The 21,378-nt window shown below is 39.5% G+C and overlaps 1 protein-coding gene across 1 annotated transcript in view; it reads left to right on the top strand.

Annotated features, from left to right (window-relative positions):
- The window catches only part of sprt (PDZ domain-containing protein sprite), a 71,722-nt gene that overhangs the window by 35,279 nt on the left and 15,065 nt on the right, over positions 1-21,378 (top strand). The window contains exons 2-7 of the mRNA XM_069509497.1: positions 3,944-4,038; positions 4,650-4,740; positions 10,772-10,822; positions 17,325-17,452; positions 17,933-18,148; positions 18,470-18,616. Coding sequence (XP_069365598.1) covers positions 3,971-4,038; positions 4,650-4,740; positions 10,772-10,822; positions 17,325-17,452; positions 17,933-18,148; positions 18,470-18,616 — 701 coding nt within the window. The 5' untranslated portion in view covers positions 3,944-3,970. The remainder of the gene's footprint in view (positions 1-3,943; positions 4,039-4,649; positions 4,741-10,771; positions 10,823-17,324; positions 17,453-17,932; positions 18,149-18,469; positions 18,617-21,378) is intronic.

Consider the following 21,378-nt stretch of genomic DNA (forward strand, 5'->3'; position numbering starts at 1 on the left):
TAATAAATCAATGCTTATTTTTCATTATAACCTGCCGTAAAATAAGTTCATACCTAAATGCATACCCTGCTTGAACTCCTGTGCACGCCACTGTCGCTGGGTGATCGCTAATCAGTGTGGCGATCGCTGGGTGATCGCTAATCAGTGTGGCGATCGCTGGGTGATCGCTAATCAGTGTGGCGATCGCTGGGTGATCGCTAATCAGTGTGGCGATCGCTGGGTGATCGCTAATCAGTGTGGCGATCGCTGGGTGATCGCTAATCAGTGTGGCGATCGCTGGGTGATCGCTAATCAGTGTGGCGATCGCTGGGTGATCGCTAATCAGTGTGGCGATCGCTGGGTGATCGCTAATCAGTGTGGCGATCGCTGGGTGATCGCTCATCGTCACAGAAGTGCCTTGTAAGTGTCGCTTATAATGACGTTGGAAGTTGGTAACGGAAACACGGAGAGGACGAGACGGGACGAGTGGCCGGTTTACTTTCTACCACAGGAAATTCAACCTAAACACTACAGATATAAAGCTGAATTTATTGAAGTTCCCACGGAATCAGTACCCTTATTATAAATGCGAAAGTGAGTTTGTTTGTTGGTTTGTTGGTTGGTCCTTCAATCACGTCTCAACGGTGCAACGGTGGTATAGATAAAGACCTGGAGAGTGACATAGGCTACTTTTTATCCCGGAAAATCAAGGGGTTCCCACGGGATTTTTAAAAACCTAATTCCACGCGGACGAAGTCGCGGGCATCAGCTGCTAGGGAATAAAAAGAATTTATTTTCGCCGAGCGAAGTTGCGAAGTAAAATAAAACGAAAGACTTTAACTAGGTAGGTAGGTACAGTAGGTAGGTACGCGACAGAAAGTAATGTAGGTATATCGGCTATTAGAATGACATTTCGGCTTTGTAGAGCGTTGTCTCTGTCATTCATACCTATATGATGTTTTGTCGGTCTCAACGACAGAGTCAACGCTCTACAAATCTGCTATCTAAGACTAAAGGTCGATGTTTACTTCGACCGTTTACTGTAAAGGCCGCACTGAAAAAGCCGAAGAAATAAGCGCGGCTAAGAAAGCATATATTAGATGTTATGTTATCGTATCGATATAAACAGGAAGATTTTAAAAGCCAACGGCAACAAGACGGTACGTCCCGCCTCCAGTTGTGACCTTGAGACGCGAGTGTCAGGCGGTGAGCATCGACCCTTATCTCCCTGAAGATTATACATTCCTTAATGTGACAGTTTTAATGGACCCGGCGCTGATAACGCGATTTATATTGCAACAGTATCACGTGCTCTTTGGATATTCATTAATCCAAAGGGTATATTTTGTATTCGTTTATTAGGGTTCCGTACCTCAAAAGGAAAAAACGGAACCCTTATAGGATCACTCTGTTGTCTGTCTGTCTGTCAGTCTGTCAAGAAACCTACAGGGTACTTCCCGTTGACCTAAAATCATGAAATTTGGCAGGTAGGTGGGTCCTTATAGCTGGCATTAGGGGAAACATCTGAAAACAGTGATTTTTTATTTATTTTTATTTTATTCAGATACAAGTTAGCCCTTGACTGCAATCTCACCTGATGGTAAGTGATGATGCAGTCTAAGATGATAGCGGGCTAACCTGGAAGGCGTATGGCAGTTTTTATTAAACCCTTTGGTTTCTACACGGCATCGTACCGGAACGCTAAATCGCTTGGCGGCACGGCTTTGCCGGTAGGATGGTAACTATCCACGGCCGAAGCCTCCCACCAGAAAACCCTTATTATAAATGCGACAGTGTGTTTGTTTGTTGGTTTGTCCTTTAATCACGTTGCAACGGTGCAACGGATTGACGGAGAGAAGATGCCACGGCAGGCAAGTATAGGCACCCGCAATTCATCTGAGCCTACGAGGATCATGGTACCTATGAATACATCATGGTTAAAATTAAATCCTATCATTTTCCTAATATGGTGCTCATTAAAAAAACCGGCCAAGTGCGAAACAGGTTCGCGCACCGAGGATTCCGTATTACAGTAGTATTTTTTGGACATTTTGCACGATAATTCAAAAACCATGATGCATAAAAATAAATAAAAATTTGTTTTAGAATGCACATGTAAAGCCCTTTCATATGATACCCACTTGATATAGTTATCTTAGTTAGAAAATTGAAAATACTAATTATTAGTTTATGACCACAATTTAATTTTTTTTGTGTGATGTAACCACCAATTCACAGTTTTCAGATTTTTCCCCTAAAAAAAGCTATAAGATCTACCTACCTGCCAAATTTCATGATTCTGTAGGTCAACGGGAAGTACCCTGTAGGTTTCTTGACAGACAAACAGACAACAAAGTGATCCTATAAGGGTTCCGGTTTTCCTTTTGAAGTACGGAACCCTAAAAACAGTGCTAAACGCGACATTCGCAACTTTTTGTTCACACACTTGAATATCTATTGACCATTGTGCCCCTCGTAGCCTCGTGCCTACGCGTAGCACTCTGCACTAGTTAAACAACACAAGAGGGTCTAGAGGTGTTTCGTAAACATCATTAATTTAATGTTACCTCAGTATAGTATTGTTATATTTTGTATCTTGTGAGACAAAATTGACAGACTGCTTGACGAATTGGATATTTTTTTAAAAGGTAGACGTGTTTTGAATTTTGCACGGAGTTTAAAACGAGCTTTTGACCTTCGTATACTAACTTTAGAACATTGATAGCCTAGTGGTTATAAAACCTCGGCCTCCTATTCGGAGTTAGGGAGTTATGTGTTTTTTTTAAAAGAATATTAGCCATGTTAAATGACTAATATTCCCCTTTCCTCTCCAACTAAGCGTCAAGCTTGTGTTAGGAGTAGGTACGACAATAGTGCAACGGGCGGGGTTTGAACCGTCGACCTTTCGGTTTTCAGTCCACTCCTTTACCAGTTGAGCTATTGAAGCTCCGTTTTAAACAATAAACTATCACTTGCGGCTTAGCGGTGAAGGAAAACAGCGTGAGGAAACCTGCATGCCTGAGAGTTCTCCATAATGTTCTCATAGGTGTGTGAAATCTGCCAACTCGCACTATGGCCAAACCTTTCTCATTCTGAGAGGAAACACGTGCTCAGTAGTGCGCTGGAAATGGGTTGATGATGATGATGATGACCTACAACAAATGAACGAAATATTTTTGTAATAAGTAGCAGAACCATAGTAACAACGTAACTAGATATCTGCAATATAAGTTGACAAGGTCGGCGAGGTGTGCACACCGTCATCTGATATGACACTGTAGCTGCCTGATGCAAGAAGGAAAGACCTTGCGTTCTATACAGTGTCAAATTGACAACAATCCATTTCTCACTCGACTGCGGCGAAGCCCAAAAGGGGGGGTTATGGATTTGACCTGTACTCGTATGTATTGTATGTCCGTTCCCCGTTCCTATCCGTCCGCTCGTAACTATCTACTCAACGGCTCGTATACATATTTCTCTTCCCGAATACTCAGGATTGCTCCATTTATGTTTTTTTTATAATATAAGCCATACTAATCAGGACTATAATATTCTCCTTTCCTCTCCAACTACGGGTGGGGTTTGATGTTGAACCGGCAACCTTTCGAAATTCAGTCCGCTCTTAACTGTTGAGCTATTGAGGCTATGAAATTGACAACAATCTATTTCTCACACGACTGCGCCAAAGTCCAAAAGGTTAGTCCTTTTAGGAGGGTTATGTATTTGACCTATACTCGAATGTACCAAAAGGAGGGTTATGTATTTGACCTATACTTACTCGAAATTCGAATGTATGTCCGTTTCTACCCGTCCGCTCGTAACTGTCTACTCAATGGCTCAACCGATTTTCTCCTTCCTTCCTTCCTTGCCCTCGACAGTCTTACTTTGCTACGTATAGTCTAGTCTCTTCCCGAATACTTAGGATTGCTTAATAACTACTACTACAGCGTGTTGGTTGTTGCAGATCTGATGTGTGCACGGGCAGGTCAGCATGTCGGCGGTGATGAGCACGCTCTCCATGATCAGCGGCGGCCGACGCGCGCACCGCAAGCTTGCCAGGTAACATGCCAGCATCATCATCAACATCATCATCCTGCATTCTGAAGGAGAGAGGCTTCTCAGAATGATTTCCTTCGCGGTAAATTGGAAGACAAGTTAGCGCTTCATGCAGTCTATGATGGAAGCGGGCTAAGAAAGAGTATAGCGCTTTTCGGTGCGAGGTCGCCATTCTAGGACCTTGGAACCCCAACGTCTACCATTTTTAACCGACTTCCAAAAAGGAGCTGGTTCTCAATTCAGTCCGTTTTTTTTTCGAACTAAGTTTGCCACTTCAGCTTCGCAACCCGTTGAGCTATGTCGGTTTCTCCTAGGGATCTCCTCATTTCTCACTTGATCACGTAAATTCCAAGCATAGCTCTCTCCATCGTCCAATGAGTGACTCTGAGCTTCCTTATGAGGCCCTCAGTTAGTGACCATGTTTCGAATCCGTATGTCAACAAACTCGTTTAATTCCCCCATATCAAATGGACAAAATCTATGTATAATTTGCATATGTAGTTTCTCAACCACATATGCTCATTTAGCCCCAAATGAGTCTCTCGACTCATTTAGGGACATTTGGGGCTCCAATTTTAACGAAATTCCTTGGTGATATATTTTTGTGTTGGCAGCTCACGCAAGTCGGGGCAGTTCTCGGACGCGGGCGAGGAGCGCGGCCGCGGCCAGCATGACCTCAACAAGCAACAACGGTCGGCATCCCTCGTAAGTACATTGACTCTCCATTATAGCTAATGAAGCAGTAATAACCTAATACACTGCGACAAGGCTATCTTGGCGCATGGTGAAATTCGGAACTAACATTGCCGTCAAGTGTCCCCTTTGTTCTTGTTTGAGTATTCTAAGAATTTGTTCTACAACAGCGCCCCCCTGTCACTGTCATTCAAGTGCCAAGAGAGCCTTGTCGGACTGTAGTTAAGAGTTGGAGAGTTGGGTTTCCTATTCGAACACTCGGGCACGTAGGTAGTTACCTAGAGTTACGTGAGTTTAATGAGTTCATACTTTAATATTACTTGCTTGAACGGTAAAGGACAAAGCCTCAATAGCTCAACGGGTAAAGGAGTGGACTGAAAACCGAAAGGTCGACGTTTCAAACCCCGCCCGTTGCACTATTGTCGTACCTACTCCTAGCACAAGCTTGACGCTTAGTTGGAGAGGAAAGGGGAATAAGTATTAGTCATTTAACATGGCTAATATTCTTTTTTTTTTAAAAAAAAAGGAAAACATCAGCAGGAAAGTTGCGTTAAAGTTCTCCATAATGCTCTCAAAGCTAAGTAAATTCTGCCAATCCGTATTTGGATTTTGGACAGCGTAGTCCTTACTAATATTATGTGGACTGTGGTAGTTTTTTTTATAAGTTAATTAATTAATAATTTAAACTAAAACTAAAACCTTAAAAAATATAATATTATAACTAAAATATATTATTAAAAGGCACTTATACTTTAGGCAAGGTTCCGAAGATACTGGCAGCGTTCCCCCTTTGAATAGCTAGGCTAATTCTTTGTCCGAGGTAGCTGCCAGCTCTTCGGTCTCCTGTAATGTCGACTAACCTTTTTGCTATTTCCTTAAAAAGTCTTATAGCGCTAGGACCCCACGGACCAAGGGTCTCGACACCGGTCTGTAGTAGTTGTATGAGGTCAAGTGATGTTTTGACTGGTACTTAAGTAGTTTTTGTAGCTTTTAGACTTTAGTACATTATCTGCATGTTATGTTTCTTTGCAATAAAAACGTTTAACTTAAAAAAATACTAACTTATTATTTAAATACTCGCTGATGCCCGCGACTTAGTCCGCGTGGAATTAGGTTTTTAAAAAACTCTTTGGTTTCCCGGGATAAAAAGTAGCCTATGTCACATGCTATCTTTGTTATATGTCTATTGTTTTTGTTTTGGTGTACAATAAAGCATATTTTACTTTTACTTTACTTTACTATGTCACTCTCCAGGTTTTATAGTCTATACCCATGCAAAAAATCAAGTCAATCCGTTGCAACGTTGCGACGTGATTGAAGGACAAACTAACAAACAAACACACTTTCGCATTTATAATAAGGGTACTGATTATCGAGTCGAATGTATGTGCCCAGCGTGGGAAGTTCAGTATGGTAATGATTTTGTATATATTTAAGTAAAAGTTAAATCCACTTAAACCTACCTACCTATCTTACAGCACACTTGATCATTACTCAAGAGTTCAACGCGAATCAAATTGACTTGTGGGCGGCGCGGGGTTCTAACACCAATTGATATTTAGGAAATTGCTTGTATTCTTATAATTCTTTAAAATCATCAAGTTACTAGTTTACTTATGCTCACGACTTCGTCCGCGTGGACTACACAAATTTCAAACCCGTATTTCACCCCCTTGTATTTGTATTTTGTATTTATTTTCGAGACTCATTACAAGCGCTTACGAAAGTCATATCGGCATAGAACAATACAATAATAAAATGGTTGTACAAAATATGGCATATTATAATCTACATAATACTAGTTAAAGATGGCATAATTTTTTTTAGGTTACTCAAGCACCTTAGCGGTAGAATTTTCAAAAACCCTTTTCTTAGCAGATACCTACGCGTCATCTTAATCTGCATGCCAAATTTCAGCCGGATCCGTCCAATAGTTAGAGCTGTGCGTTGATAGATCAGTCAGTCAGTCAATTCTTTTATATATTTAGATTTAGATAACTTCTTACTTTATTAGTTTTATTACTGTGTTTGTTGTCTATACGACTCAATCCATCAATGTTGATCAAGCGTTGATTATAGCGTTGATTAGTTGTTATTAAGTACCTACCTACCTAAGTAGTGCCCGAAATTAACATTTAATTCAAAGCTGGAAGGTATTTACACAATGATTAATGACACCCATAACATTTAAGAGGAAAAAAACGTTGATTTTAGAGTTCGGTAGCTGAATTTATTACAGAAATAACGGTAAACGACCCAACAATTTTAAGAACCCGATCTGTGTACGATCTTCTATAAATAGATCTAAATACAAAATAAATTTAAGATAAATTCTATAGAGTAGGTATAGACTATAGACTCTATAGTCTATACCTATATAGTCTATAGTATAGAGTGTATAGAAACATCTCCAGAGACCATGCTAGAGAGTCTCTTGATATATTTACAGTACCAAATATTGTAATGAAAAAGTGTAGTTAGCTAAATATCAATTTTATTAAATTTGTAGGTACCTACGCTTGATGTTCCTACCTTCTACTCGATAAAAAAATCTTAGAAAATTTAAGAACTGCAGACTTAGATACCTAAGTAATGAAACTTTATACATGCATGTTGCAACACGGAACCACTTGAGTGTAAACTTTATCAGTTTTATCCGAGTTCGAGCATTTTTGTAGCCTCAGTTCACGGTCTAGCCACATCTCGCTCGACAAGAATGTGGAAAATGCAATTAGCCGATCTCGAACGAGCGTTCCCCCTTTTCCCCCTCTTCTCGGAACTCCACGTAAAAACCGATTTTCTAGTGCGCTCCAATAATTAGGCATTAAATTTTTTCCCGACTCAATCTGAAAGCCGAATATCCATCACGAACGGAGCTAAGCTAATTATTATTGACTAGCTGATGCCCGCGACTTCGTATGCGTGGATTTAGGTTTGTAAAAATCCCGTGAGAACTCTTTAATTTCCCGGGATAAAAAGTAGCTGTCACTCTCCAGGTCTTCATCTATACCTACCCATGCAAAAAATCAGGTCAAACCGTTGCACCATTGCACCGTTGCGACGTGATTGAAGGACAAACCAACAAACCAACAAACAAACACACTTTCGCATTTATAATAAGGGTACCTACTGATACTCTTAATTTAGATAGGTACTTTTATTTCCTCCTATTGATTACACTACGAGAGTTCTACCCAGGGGCCAGGCTCGTAATGAATGAAACACGTATGTTTATTACGCGCCCAGTAGGTATATTATAATCTATTTTTCCTAAGGCGTAAGGTACAGTACGCGGCAGAAAATAATGTACATCGACCTTTAGAAGGAGATAGCGGATTTGTAGAGCATTGTCTTTGTCGCTGAGACCGACAAAACGTCATATAGGTATGAGTGCCACTGTGACAGACAACGCTCTACAAAGCCGAAATGTCATTCTAAAGGCCGATGTACATTATTTTCTGCCGCGTACTAGCCTAGCTAGTATAAGCTTAGCTTCTGTCGCAGTGGATAGTGCGCTTGACGCTCGTTAGGATGCTGACGTTTTAATAGCAGAGTAAAGAAATCATTAGAACAAGCCCTCTAATTAAATTCTAAGAAGCTTCTCTAAATTTTTACGTTTCAAAATGTAGGTGCCATTTTTGAGTACTTTTACCCAAGTAAGAGGGGAAAATATTACGTACCTACTATGTATTTGCAAAAGTGTGTATTTGTCCTTCAAACCCGGTGCAGCAGAGCTAGGTACGGCGTGATTTTGCATGGATTTGTTTGAGGACCTAGAGACGCACAGTGACATAGATCACTTTTGATCCCGGGTAAACAAAGAAATCCCGCAGGATAGTATACTACATTATATTAAGGATTAATGCAATAATATCTAAGTAATATTATACAGAACAGTTTTTTGGCAACGGTTAATAGAGTGAATAGAAAAAGTGAGTCTGAACTATAATAGTACCTAACGTCGCTATAAACAACAAAAATTGCGTAGAGTTGGATCTATGTGCTATAACCAAGGAAACAACGATCTCTGTGTAACTTGCGACGGTTTTTAGGAAAAAGAAACTCAAAGCAAAAAAGGCATACAAAAGGTTCATGTAGATTGTAGACAGAACCAAAGATTTAGTTCTTGTACAATTAGACAGTTTATCTTGGCTTACAATGAGTAAATAACATAATTGCAGCTGCACAAACAACTACCAAGTAAGTAATAAAAGCCAGCGTATTGAAACCGTAACAACTGACACGCACGTGTCTCCTCGCTACTCGCTACTCGCTACTCGCTACTCGCTAGTCACTGAGAAAGAACATGGTAATTATCTAATTACCCCGCCGCGTTCGTCATTGCAATTGTAACGTGAAATTGTCTAGGCGTATCTACTTGGTCGTCGAGATCATGAAACATGCTCTGCAAGACATGCGCGTTCGTTTCTACTAGAAAATTACTTCGAATGAACAAAGATATCTACCTACATAGGGCTAAATTCATGGTAATTCATATTGTAAATCGAATGTTTGAAAAGAGCAACCGCCGAGTTTCTTGCTGGTTTCTTCTCGGTAGGAAAAACATTCCGAACCAGTAGTTTTTTGGAGATTTGATATATTTCGTTTGCAAATACTTTCAAACGAAATCCACTAAATCTACTTACCTAATAAATTCTTGAAAATTAATGCTTTGAGAAGGATTTCTTTGTAAAATTGACAGATCCTAAATTGTGAAAGCGAAAAATTGTAAACGCTCTAAACCTGCTATATACAAAACGTGTTTAAAAAGACGGAAGCTCCCAAAAGTTTTCTAAATGAGGTACTTGAACGGTGTGCGAATAATGCTCTGTCCGTAATGAGGCCCTCGCTGCGCTGCAGCTGTGAGGCTGACTTGTAAGTTGTGTGTATCTTGTAAACAGTAAAGTATCCGGGGCGGGCACGAGCTGCGGGCCACGGGCTGATAACCTCTACTTAATATGAACTAGCTATGAAGTCGATTCGCTCCGTTAACCGACCAGCTCGAAACGTTACAAATGACTCACCGAAAATCCTACTGCTCTTATTATCATTAATCATACTTTACCTCTTATTTCTACTGAGAAAAAATGCACTGAAACCCTTGGATTTATTTATGTTATCAAGGTGTATATAAATATGTGAGTTTCTCTATCTATAATAAATAAAATTGAAGTGTATGTCTGTAATATCGAAATAACTACCCCAAATTAAGCTCATATTATGTTAATATCGTTATAATTATCGTTGCTTATTCCTCACAAATTATCAAACACTCGGACTCTGTCCAGCAAAATTGTTTCGGCAAGATGCCCACAAAATATTACAGAGACAAACAAATAATAAAGAGACAAACTTATTTTGTCTCTTACCATGTTAACTACAAAATATACAATCCCAAGAATTAATTAGCGTAGAGTACAGCTTGAAAATATTTCATAACAAGCATTCATTCTTCCAAAGTAACAAGAAAAACCGGCCAAGTGCGTGACGGGCCACGCGCAGTGTAGGGTTCCGTAGTCACAACTTAGCCATGATAGTTTTCCTTTAAATTGATTATATATACTACTGCTGTAAATTTTTTCACGTTCTTATTTACCTACTATCATTTGGCTGATAAATTAGCACTTTAAAACATCATATTTTACAAACGGATCTAGAAATCGAACAATAATAACCTATTCAACGATACCCCACATTATGAGGTAAACGAGAAAAAAAAAATCATCCCCACTTTACGTGTAGGGGAGCTACCCTAAAAAAATATTTATCACAATTTTATTTCACCACTTTATCGGCGTGATTAATATTTATATCCATGCCAAATTACAGATTTCTGGCACTAATAGTCTCTGAGATTAACCGAGGACGGACGGACATGGCGAAACTATAAGGGTTCCTTGTTTACTACGGAACCCTAAAAAGTGCTTCGCAGGGCTTTATGCTGGTCGGTCCGGCGCTGGGCAGACGCGGCTGCACAAGGGGGGGGCCCTTTGTCCGACACTAATTACCATAAGTTTTAAGACATTCCGTTTCATTGTTGCAGCAAACCCTGGAGCCTGGAGGGGTCGTCAACCTCGAGAGCTTGGAGGCGAAGGTTCGTATACTAAGATGCAGCCTACACTGCCAAATATTTATGCGCGGCTTTGTGGGAAAATAATTTTGGTGCAATGGTAAAACCCGCGCGATGGAAAGAAAGAGCAAGCCAATAGGAATAAGCCAATAGGAACAAGGTATAAGTACCTATGTAATTTCAAGATAAAGTGAGATAAATTGAGTAAATAATTCAAATCTGTAGTCTCTGTTATAGTATCATTTCTTCAGTTTATTTTTTTAATTATTATTTTATTTTTTCAACAGTCAAGTGATACGTCTATTAGACTAGATATACCTATAGTTTGATGGTGAAATTGTAACCCATTACTTGCCTATAATATTATGACCTAAGTAAGTAGTTTGAATTGTCCGTGCGTTTCCTTTTCATAGCTAAGTTCGCACTATCATATTTCGCAATGTAAACTAACCCTTAGAGCAATTTTTAAATATAATTTCATTCCTCTTTTGGTGTTTGTAATTGCAAAACCAAAAAAATTAACATAAAAAATCAACTACGCTATTTAGCTAGGAGCCTAGTGTTTATAAAATGAACTTGTAAATAATTTATAGTGCAAAATAAACATTTGGTACTGACAGAGTCATTGTCCTTGCAAAAAATGATTTTTTCCCAGAACTAAGTAAATTACAGTTAGGCACACAATTCATAATTACCGTAATTAAAGTAAGTATAATTATTTATATGACACTTATATTCATTAATCGTCAGTAATACGTACCTATATAAGTTACTTTACTTTATTTTTTTATAATTTTGTTAGTGTTTACCTACACTTCAAGGAAATTACTAAATAATTTTAAATACATATCAAAAATTGCGTGACCGGCAGGAATCGAACCTGCATCTTTTGAGTTCGCGCCCGATGCCTTGACCATTCGGCCACGGCCTCGCTTACTGCCTGTGACGAAATTGGTGATATGTATGTTAACTCAGTACTGGAGCGACTGTTTAATGCCAGTTTGCAAGATGCAGGTTCGATTCCTGCCGGTCACGCAATTTTTGATATGTATTTAAAATTATTTAGTTACTTTACTTAACTTTTTCTCAGGTAGTAAGTTCAAAAGGTAAACAAGTACTCTAACAAGCAAATAGGCAACCAGACCCAGACAGCATTTTGATTTTATTTTAAGTAGAAAATAAGGATGAGGAAGGATCTTGTGCGGTGGCGTGCTCTTGGGAAGACTATGTCCAGCAGTGGGCGCAAACAGGCTGATTGATTGAGAAAATAGCCAGATATAAATTTCCTCCCAGAATGAAAAGGGTTTGGCCATAGTCCACCACGCTGGCCAAGTGCAGATTGGCAGACTCCACACATCTTTGAGAACATTATGGAGAAGTCTCAGGCATGCAGGTTTCCTTACGATGTTTTCCTTCACCATTAAACCATAATATTGAATAAAACGTAAAAGCTCATATCTCCGAAAAGTTAGAGCCCGAGGTGCGTGCCCGGGATCGAACTCCGGGGAACTCCGAATACGAAGCGCTACGTTATCGCCCACCTGTTACTACAAGCTAACCCTACAGTAACTCATTAAAACTAAACAGTGCAAGAGTGACAGTCACATTATAATATACTAGCTTATGCCCGCGACTTCGTCCGCGTGGACTACACAAATTTCAAACCCCAATTTCAACCCCTTAGGGATTGAATTTTCAAAAATCCTTTCTTAGCGGATGCCTACGTCATAATAGCTATCTGCATGCCAAATTTCAGCCCGATCCGTCCAGTAGTTTGGGCTGTGCGTTGATAGATCAGTCAGTCAGTCAGTCAGTCACCTTTTCCTTTTATATATATAGACTAGCTTATGCTCGCGACTTCGTCCGCGTGGACTACAAAATTTCAAACCCCTATTTAACCCCCTTAGGAGTTGAATTTTCAAAAACCCTTTCTTAGCGGATGCCTACGTCATAATAGCTATCTGCATGCCAAATTTCAGCCCGATCCGTCCAGTAGTTTGAGCTGTGCGTTGATAGATCAGTCAGTCAGTCAGTCAGTCAGTCACCTTCTCCTTTTATATATATAGATTCTGTGGTTACAGTCACATTGCGATTATCACATTAATTGCACGGAGCGCGTAATCCTAGCTCTTTCTATGCAATTAAGTAATACTTCAACAGATAAGTGAATCTTCATTTATTCATCTAATAGATAACAGATAAATAGCTGCATTAAACTCTCGCGAATGACTCGTGTGAAAATACATAAACATTTGTTAACTTTACAAAACTATCGGACAATCGGTGGGAAAGCTGAGATTTATACAACGCCGTTTCCGAGATTGTCAAATGAGTCTTTAGGCTTTAGGTCCCTACTTCACCGGACTTCGTCCATTATCGCAGGTAGTTATTTGATCATTTACAGCCTAGCTACTATAATAATAGGATGATGGTCGTCTTTGGATGGAAGTAATAAGTAGGTAACTTGAAAGTTTGACTGTGAAAAGCATTGCATACACGGACAGGACATCCATAATGATGCTGTTGTTGTATAGGTACATAGTTGTACCACAGTTAAACTGTGGTTGTACAAAGAACAATACGAGGTTATTAAGAAGGTACCTACCATTTATTTTGGAAAATCTCTTTTTTTTAGTAAAAGGATATTATTGTAAAGTAAGTAGATGCACCCTTGTCTAGGTTCATAATAATATCATGACATTACACTACAATAATATCATTTTTAGGGTTCCGTACCTCAAAAGGAAAAACGGAACCCTTATAGGATCACTTTGTTGTCTGTCTGTCTGTCAAGAAACCTACAGGGTACTTCCCGTTGACCTAGAATCATGAAATTTGGCAGGTAGGTAGATCTTATAGCTGACATTTGGGGAAAAATCTGAAAACCGTGAATTTAGGGTTAGATCACACAAAAAAAATTAAATTGTGGTCATGAACTAATAATTAGTATTTTCAACTTTCGAAGTGAGTGACTATATCAAGTGGTGTATCATATGAAAGGTCTTCACTTGTACATTCTAAAACAGATTTTTATTTATTTTTATGCATCATAGTTTTTGAATTATCGTGCAAAATGTCAAAAAAATACGACTGTAGAACGGAACCCTCATTGCGCGAGCCTGACTCGCACTTGGCCGGTTTTTAAAACTCTACCCAATTCATATCGGAAATGAAGAAGGGCAACCTGCACTTCTCTTATGTGTCTTGCGACCAAAAAAACTGACCAAGTGCGAGTCACACTCGAGGGTTCCGTAGGACTGTTAGTCCTATTATTTCGACATTTTGCACGATAAATCAAAAATTATTACGCATAAAAATAAATAAAAGTCTCTTTTTAGAATGTACAGGTAAAGCCCTTTCATATTATGATATCCCACTATGGTATACCTACTTAGTTATCTAATATCTTACTTTGAAAATTGAAAATACCTACTAATTATTTGTGCATAAACACATTTTAATTTTTTCTTCGTGATGTAACCACAAATTCACGGTTTTCGGATTTATTCCTTTACTTGTGCTAAAAGACCTACCAACCTACCAAATTTCATGATTCTAGGTCAACTGGAAGTACCCTTTAGGGTTTCTTCTTCAGATACGTCGGAGAGACGGACAGACACACAGACAGACAAACAACAAAGTGATCCTATAAGAGTTCCTTTTTCCTTTTGAGGTACGGGACCCTAAAAAGACCAAAGCGATAGATGTTAGGATTTGTCACTGATGATTCTGAATTTAGAAGATAATAAAAGTAAACAACGATGAGTACCTAATTATAGGACCTACAATATTATATTGACCTATATACCTCCCCATAGTATATTGACTCAGTCTATTCAGATTTTATGTTAAAACACGAACAAAGATAAGGAAATTACTCATCATTTTTTCAGTGCTTACATTATGTGTCATGATACATAAGTACATAATTAGGTAATTACATGCAGGTACACTTGTACACAGTGGCGTGCACAGGGTTTGAACCTAGGGTAAGCATTAGTTAGCTAACTACCTATTTAATGACAGGTCATCATGAAAAATGAGCACATAGCCATTTCAACTAGGTAAGCAGTGCTTTTATGCCTCTATGACCTGCACGCCACTGCTTGTACAGCCAAGTCAAGGTTACCTGCGCCGGCGCCGTGTGCAGCGGAGCGTGCGCAGGAAACGGTAACCACCGACCACTTCCCAGATCATTTCAAAAAGTCAAAAGTCAAATGATTTATTCAAAATAGGTAATAAATTACTCTTATTGATTGTCTGGTATAGTGTTAGATTTGTAAGATAATATAGTGGTGATAATTATAACGCAAACTTAAAACTAAAGCTACGAGGGTTCCAAACGCGCCCAGGTCTGAGAAGAGCCCACAACAAACTCAGCCGGGTATTCTTTTTATTATCACCACTTTACAAAATTATTTCAATACACGTTACAACACGCCATTATTTACATCATCGAAGTTCCTGTAATATTATGCTATTCAAAGTAGGTCAGAGGCGGATTATCCCTAAGGCAAACTAGGTACGTGCCTAGGGGCGCGAGGTTACGAAGGGGCGCAGGTGATCATGTAGAGTTCCATTACTCTAATTATTAAATGTTGTATAGAAGCTGGCGTTACTTTGCGGAAGTCCATGATATACAGTGAACCAAAAGCTTAATTTGCTATAACCCGCTGAAACACAGCGCATTGTTTCAGCGGATTATAGCAAATTAAGCTTTTGGTTCACTGTAGGTATACCTAATTATTATCCCTACTGAGTAATATTATCTTGAAGTGACCGAAACTGCATCTTCTTTAATAAAGCAAAGTGTCATGACGTGATGTTCTTCACTCGTTCACATAAATAAATATAATCACCAACTACTTAAGCAATGAGACACGATTCCTCGTTCTTTCGAAGTTAATTAGTAAAAAAATTGAGATCAACAATTAAATGAAGAGGTCGATATGTAGGTAAGTATATATCCTGGTCTAAACTCTAACGGGAAATCGGAAAAATACTAATTTGACATGCTGAAAGAAAATCCCGAAGATCTTGATATAAACGCGGCACATAGATAAGTCACCTGCATTATAGATGCGAAAAAATATCGGTCTCACGGGAAACCAAAGAAAAATGTTAAAACGACGGAAGAATGTCGCGATTAAGAGCCAGTTTGTGACATGCCGAAAGAAAATCCCGGAAGTTACCTACTTATTTATAGTTATATACAGGGTGTAACTCTGGTTACACCCTGTATGCTGTATGTACGTTAGCAAAAACTTAGCGTTATTGGTATACTACCTAAACATAATCCAATACCATTAACCATTTGCCTCATTTTGTAGTTTTAGTAATTTAGAATTTTTCAAACCCGCAATGTAATGTGTGTGCGTGCAAAACTCGGGTAAATACCCCGCCGACGACACACGGCATTGACTCCGAGTGGCCTACTTACGCAACGTTCGTTGACCTCTAGCGTCAGTCAGATGTTTTATTTGCAATATATCGTAAACTTTTACAAAATTATAGGATTTTTAAATATTTTTTTTTCGCGTTATTTTTGTGGTATCATACGAGTAATCATCGTTCTGGTTACAGCCTGTATAGACTAGCTACACAGGTTAAAATATAACTGGGAATGGACAACGGTACAGGTTATTACGCATTGAAGGCAGTCGTAATTCGTAGCCTGCAGGTAACTCGACGTAAGAATACCTACTTAGCGAGTAATGCCACGGGCAATGTTACGCCACATTCACCACGTGCGTGTTTCATCGTCCATGTCTGATGTCCGGCTGGTTTAATGACAAGTTTTTCAACTTGCTTATTAATTATTAATTAGAATGATATCGTGAGCGAGCTAGTTACAACGATTCGGAAAGTCAGGAAAACTGACCAACTGTAGGAATGTTTTTATCCACTTGGACATGTCAACCATAGAACAAAGATGTCAACCTATTCGAATCACATGCACGGCGCATAGGATTTTCTTATGGCGAACTAAAAATCAACATGCGAATGCATATTAACCTCCTTTAAGACGTTGCGTTGTAACGCGCTGGGCAAAAAGGACGTTTTTCGGAACATCACGCATTTTCCCGCGAAACATTTTTTGCCAGTCTGCAGTGACTATAGTTACCACCTTATCCCAAAGCCGTGTCGCTAAGGAATTTAATGTTCCGGTACGATGCCACGTAGAAAACTAGAAACCGATAACTGCCGTATTCCTTCCAAGTTAGCCAGCTTCCATCTTAGAATGCATCAGACTCGCTCAGCGGTATTTCTCAAAGTCTGCGATTTAGTTTACCTTGGATGTTCGCTACGGAACGGAGATGGACATAAATTGTATAAACGCGTGCCCCAGAATGTACAGAGATGATGATATATGCCATTTAATAGTAAAAATCTTCTATTTTAAGAAAAAAAAGTCGCATGTTGTTTTGCAGTCGTGGCATTAAGTTTGTGATAGGCATAGTTCAGCCTAGGGCAAATTTTGTCCATCTCGTTTATGTATAGATGTAAATATAGTGTTGTGTTCCAGATGGCCAGTATCGAGGTGTCGCTGGCGGGCGTGGGGTCGCGGCGCCGCAGCGCTGGGGTCCGCGACGCCACCAGGGAGCTGGACGCGCTGCGAGCCGCGCTCTCCGACAAAGACACGCTCATACAGAGGTACGATACTTGAACATTACAAAATCTGCTCAAGAACTAACGCTCGCGAGATGGCAAGATGAATGAGATAAATCAAGACAATACCACAAGGCATCCAAGCCAAGGCCAAGGTCTGCACCCGTACGTGGTCGAAAATCCACGGATACGTACGAAGCGATTTGCCTCCTCATATCTGATTCGAACCGCTAGGATTTAGAACACCCTTCCAGTATCAGTTTTCCTCTCCAATTATAATATGGGTACTTTCAAGTCAAGAGTGAATAGGCATGTTCTAGGCAAGCGCGCTCCATCTTAGGCTGCATCATCACTTGCCACCAGGTCTGATTGCAGCCAAGCGCTAGTCTATCAAGAAACTCAATCGCAATCTCGAAAAGTGAACGCTTAGTAGATAATACAGGCCCGTTGGCACCCTTCGGGTACGGATATCACGGCCACAATAACTAAAACAAAACCATAAGTATTTTCCGTCTCTGCCTCCAGTCTAAAGAAGCAGCTGAGCGCATCCCTGAGCGCGGCGCGGCTCGCTGCGCACGCGTCGTCGCCAGCGCCCTGCAGCCGGGACGAAGCCGCCACGCTGTCGCAAGACGAGCGACGAGCCTTGGACGAGCGGGCGACTGCGGTGCGCGCTGAACTCGACACCAGGAAGACCAATATACTGGAGCTGAAGCGACGCTTGGAAAAGACCCATGTTACTGAGTGAGTGAACAAACTTGTACGGGAGCTGTGTGTTGTAGGCCCACACAGGTTGCTTTCTAGGCATCTCCGACTACTGTATGAAGCACGGACTAGATGAAGTATCTCTTTAGGCTATGTCTTAGCGCTTTAGGAAGCTTATGTCGCATCCTAACTCTGTGGTTATGGTGTGAGGAATGATTAATTATTTCATCAAAATATAGCTGGATTACGCTATTTTCATTAATACTTGTTTTATCTTAATCATCAGCTAGTGATAATGTCCAGACGGTTTAACGTCGCTCCAAAGCATCTCTCATTACAATCAAAACTGTTCTGCACCAGGAACATAGACACCCGCATCGAGCAAGCCGAGCTGCAGTACCAGGTGGGGCGCGAGGAGCTGGAGCTGCTGACGCTGAGCGAGCAGGCTCGAGCGCTTGCTCTACTCATCGAGCAGGCGGACGCCGCGCATCGCACCACCCTCTATAGGTAAGTATCTGCATCCTCTTCTTTTTAAGATTGCTAAAACAAGATGGAACATGAATTTTACATTTAAAGACTGTAAATTTTAGTGCACGCAATAGGCTCGCGACTGGCAGCTAAAGTCACGATGTTTGACGGCTCTAAATTAAACTTAAAACTGAGTCTGTCCTTTTCATATTATATTAGTAAGAAGAGGATGCGAATGCTCTAAAATTTAGTTGTCAGAATCAGTACCAATATAACTACGAAATGTCCTAAAATCAAAAAGGCTTGGGCTTCAGCTAAAAGTTGGGCGCCAATTTTCAGCCGAAGCTCAAATTGGCGCCCAACTTGGGGCCAGATACTCAGCTTACATATTCAACATTTTCAACAAAGCTATGATATTTCTACTGATTCTAGGTATAGTAGAAATATTAGACAAATCATTTATTTATTTGTTTATTTTATCTTGCTATGCTAACAGTTTAATGCCAAAGCGCATTTCAAGTTAGACTTATGACTTACACTATTCATATTTACAGAGATTCTTAAAAGTATTAGTGATCTATATATGAAATAAATTTATTGATGTTTCTATTAAACACGTCTAGGCTCTGGTGCTGAGCAATCAACTCATTTATGCCGGTCAACGTATTTCTGAATCTAATCTAAATCTAAATATATAAAAGGAAAAGGTGACTGGCTGACTGATCTATCAACGCACAGCTCAAACTACTGGACGGATCGGGCTGAAATTTGGCATGCAGATAGCTATTATGACGTAGTCTTCCGCTAACAAACGATTTTTGAAAATTAAACCCCTAAGGAGTGAAATAGGGGTTATAAATTTGTGTAGTCCACGCGGACGTAGTCGCGAGCATAAGCTAGTGATCTATACACGCACAAGATTGGGTCACGGTGAAGCCGACAGCTAAAGGGACATGTTGAGCGTGATGGCAATAAATATCGTTAAGTAGACACTTATGGCAAAAATTAGAACGCAGTTTAACATCGTTTTGGTAACGGCATATACGTGATCCAACTGCCCAATTCTATTGTTATTTTGTAACCTACTTACATTAATCTACTATTTTTTGTCAATTTCAAAACATAATTTACACTCATCAGGAAAATTTTGTGTATTATTTTTATAACACTGACCAATATAATAATCACTACTCATAACTATACCCAACTTATAAATGGGAGGTGTTTGTTTGTTGGTTTCTTGGTTTGTCCTTCAATCATGCGCAACGGTGCTTCAGATCCAAGTTTTTTTATGGCTATATAGTTAAAAAAACCTGGAGAGTGAGACTACTTGTCATCTCGGAAAATGAAAGAATTCCCACGAGATTCTTAAAAACTAAATCCAAGCGGATGAAGTCGCGAACATCAGCTGATATTTCATGAAGCGTTTAATAGGAGTTATACAGGATGTAAACATTACGCTATAGCAAAAATATAGCAAAAGTGTAAATATAGCAAAAACGAAGACCGGTGATAGTACTGATTATTACTGGTATGATACCACCAAAAAACACGAAAAAAAAATTTAAAGTATGTAAAAGTTCACGATATATTGCAGTTAAATTATCTGACTGACAATAGAGGTCAACGAACGTTGAGTAAGTAGGCCTCGTCTACGACGCGGCATTGATCTGAGTTTTGCGCACTATACATTGCGGGTTTGAAAGATACTAAATCACTAACCGCAGCACTCAGAGTCGCTAATCGTTACTTAAGATTGAGTTAAAACGAGACAGATTTATGTGAGTGATATAGTTTTGTCTCGTTTAACTCAATCTTAAGTAACGATTAAGCGACTCTGAGTACGGCTGTAAAACTACAAAATGAAGCGAATGTTTATTGGTATTGGATTGTGTTTAGGTAGTATAACAATAACGCTAAGTTTGTCCTGTATAACTTTTTACTCAAGATTTTTGTAACACTAAGCATTATAACGAGAGCGTGTAGAGTGTTACATGATTTTATGTCTCTATTGAGAGCAACATTTGTAAAGAGCCATGTAAAACGTAACAGGCTTTTAACATCGTCCTAAACTTTATGTACCAACACCTTTTTAGGGTTCCGGACTTCAAAAGGAAAAGAGGAACCCTTTAGGATCACTTTGTTGTCTGTCTGCCTGTGTGTCTGTCTAGAAAACCTATAGGATACTTCCTGTTGACCTAGAATCGTGATTTGTTAGGTAAGTAGATCTCAAGTAATGGATTAAATCTGAAAACTGTGATTTTGTGGTTACATCACAAAAAAAATTAAAATGTGTTCATGAACAAATAATTAGTATTTTCAATTTTTAAAGTTAGATAACTTTATCAAGTGGGGAATCATATGAAAGGGCTTATTAACTGTACATTTTAAAACAGATTTTTATTTACATATTTTTATGCATAACAGTTTTTGATTTATCGTGCAAAAAGTCGAAAAAATACCCCAGTACGGAACCCTCGGTGATGCGCGAGTCTGCCTCGTACTTGTCCGATTTTTTACATTGAAGCAGTCTCCAGTTTCATGAGATTAGATAGGTGCCTAAAATTTTAATCTACTTAAGTAATATATGGCAACCCCAGCGCATATTGGGACTTGGGAAACTTTGAGAATCGAGATCTCTTGATCTCTTATTATGTGTATAGTGAGTACCTACTTATTAGACTTTTTGTTAAGAACAAAATGTTGCCTAAGTTATATTGAGTACTAGCTGATGCCCGCGACTTCGTTCGCGTGGAATTAGGGTTTTTAAAAACCCCGTGGGAACTCTTTGATTTTCCGGG

This window comes from Maniola hyperantus, chromosome 3 (assembly GCF_902806685.2).
Source record: "Maniola hyperantus chromosome 3, iAphHyp1.2, whole genome shotgun sequence".
Taxonomy (NCBI): domain Eukaryota; kingdom Metazoa; phylum Arthropoda; class Insecta; order Lepidoptera; family Nymphalidae; genus Maniola; species Maniola hyperantus.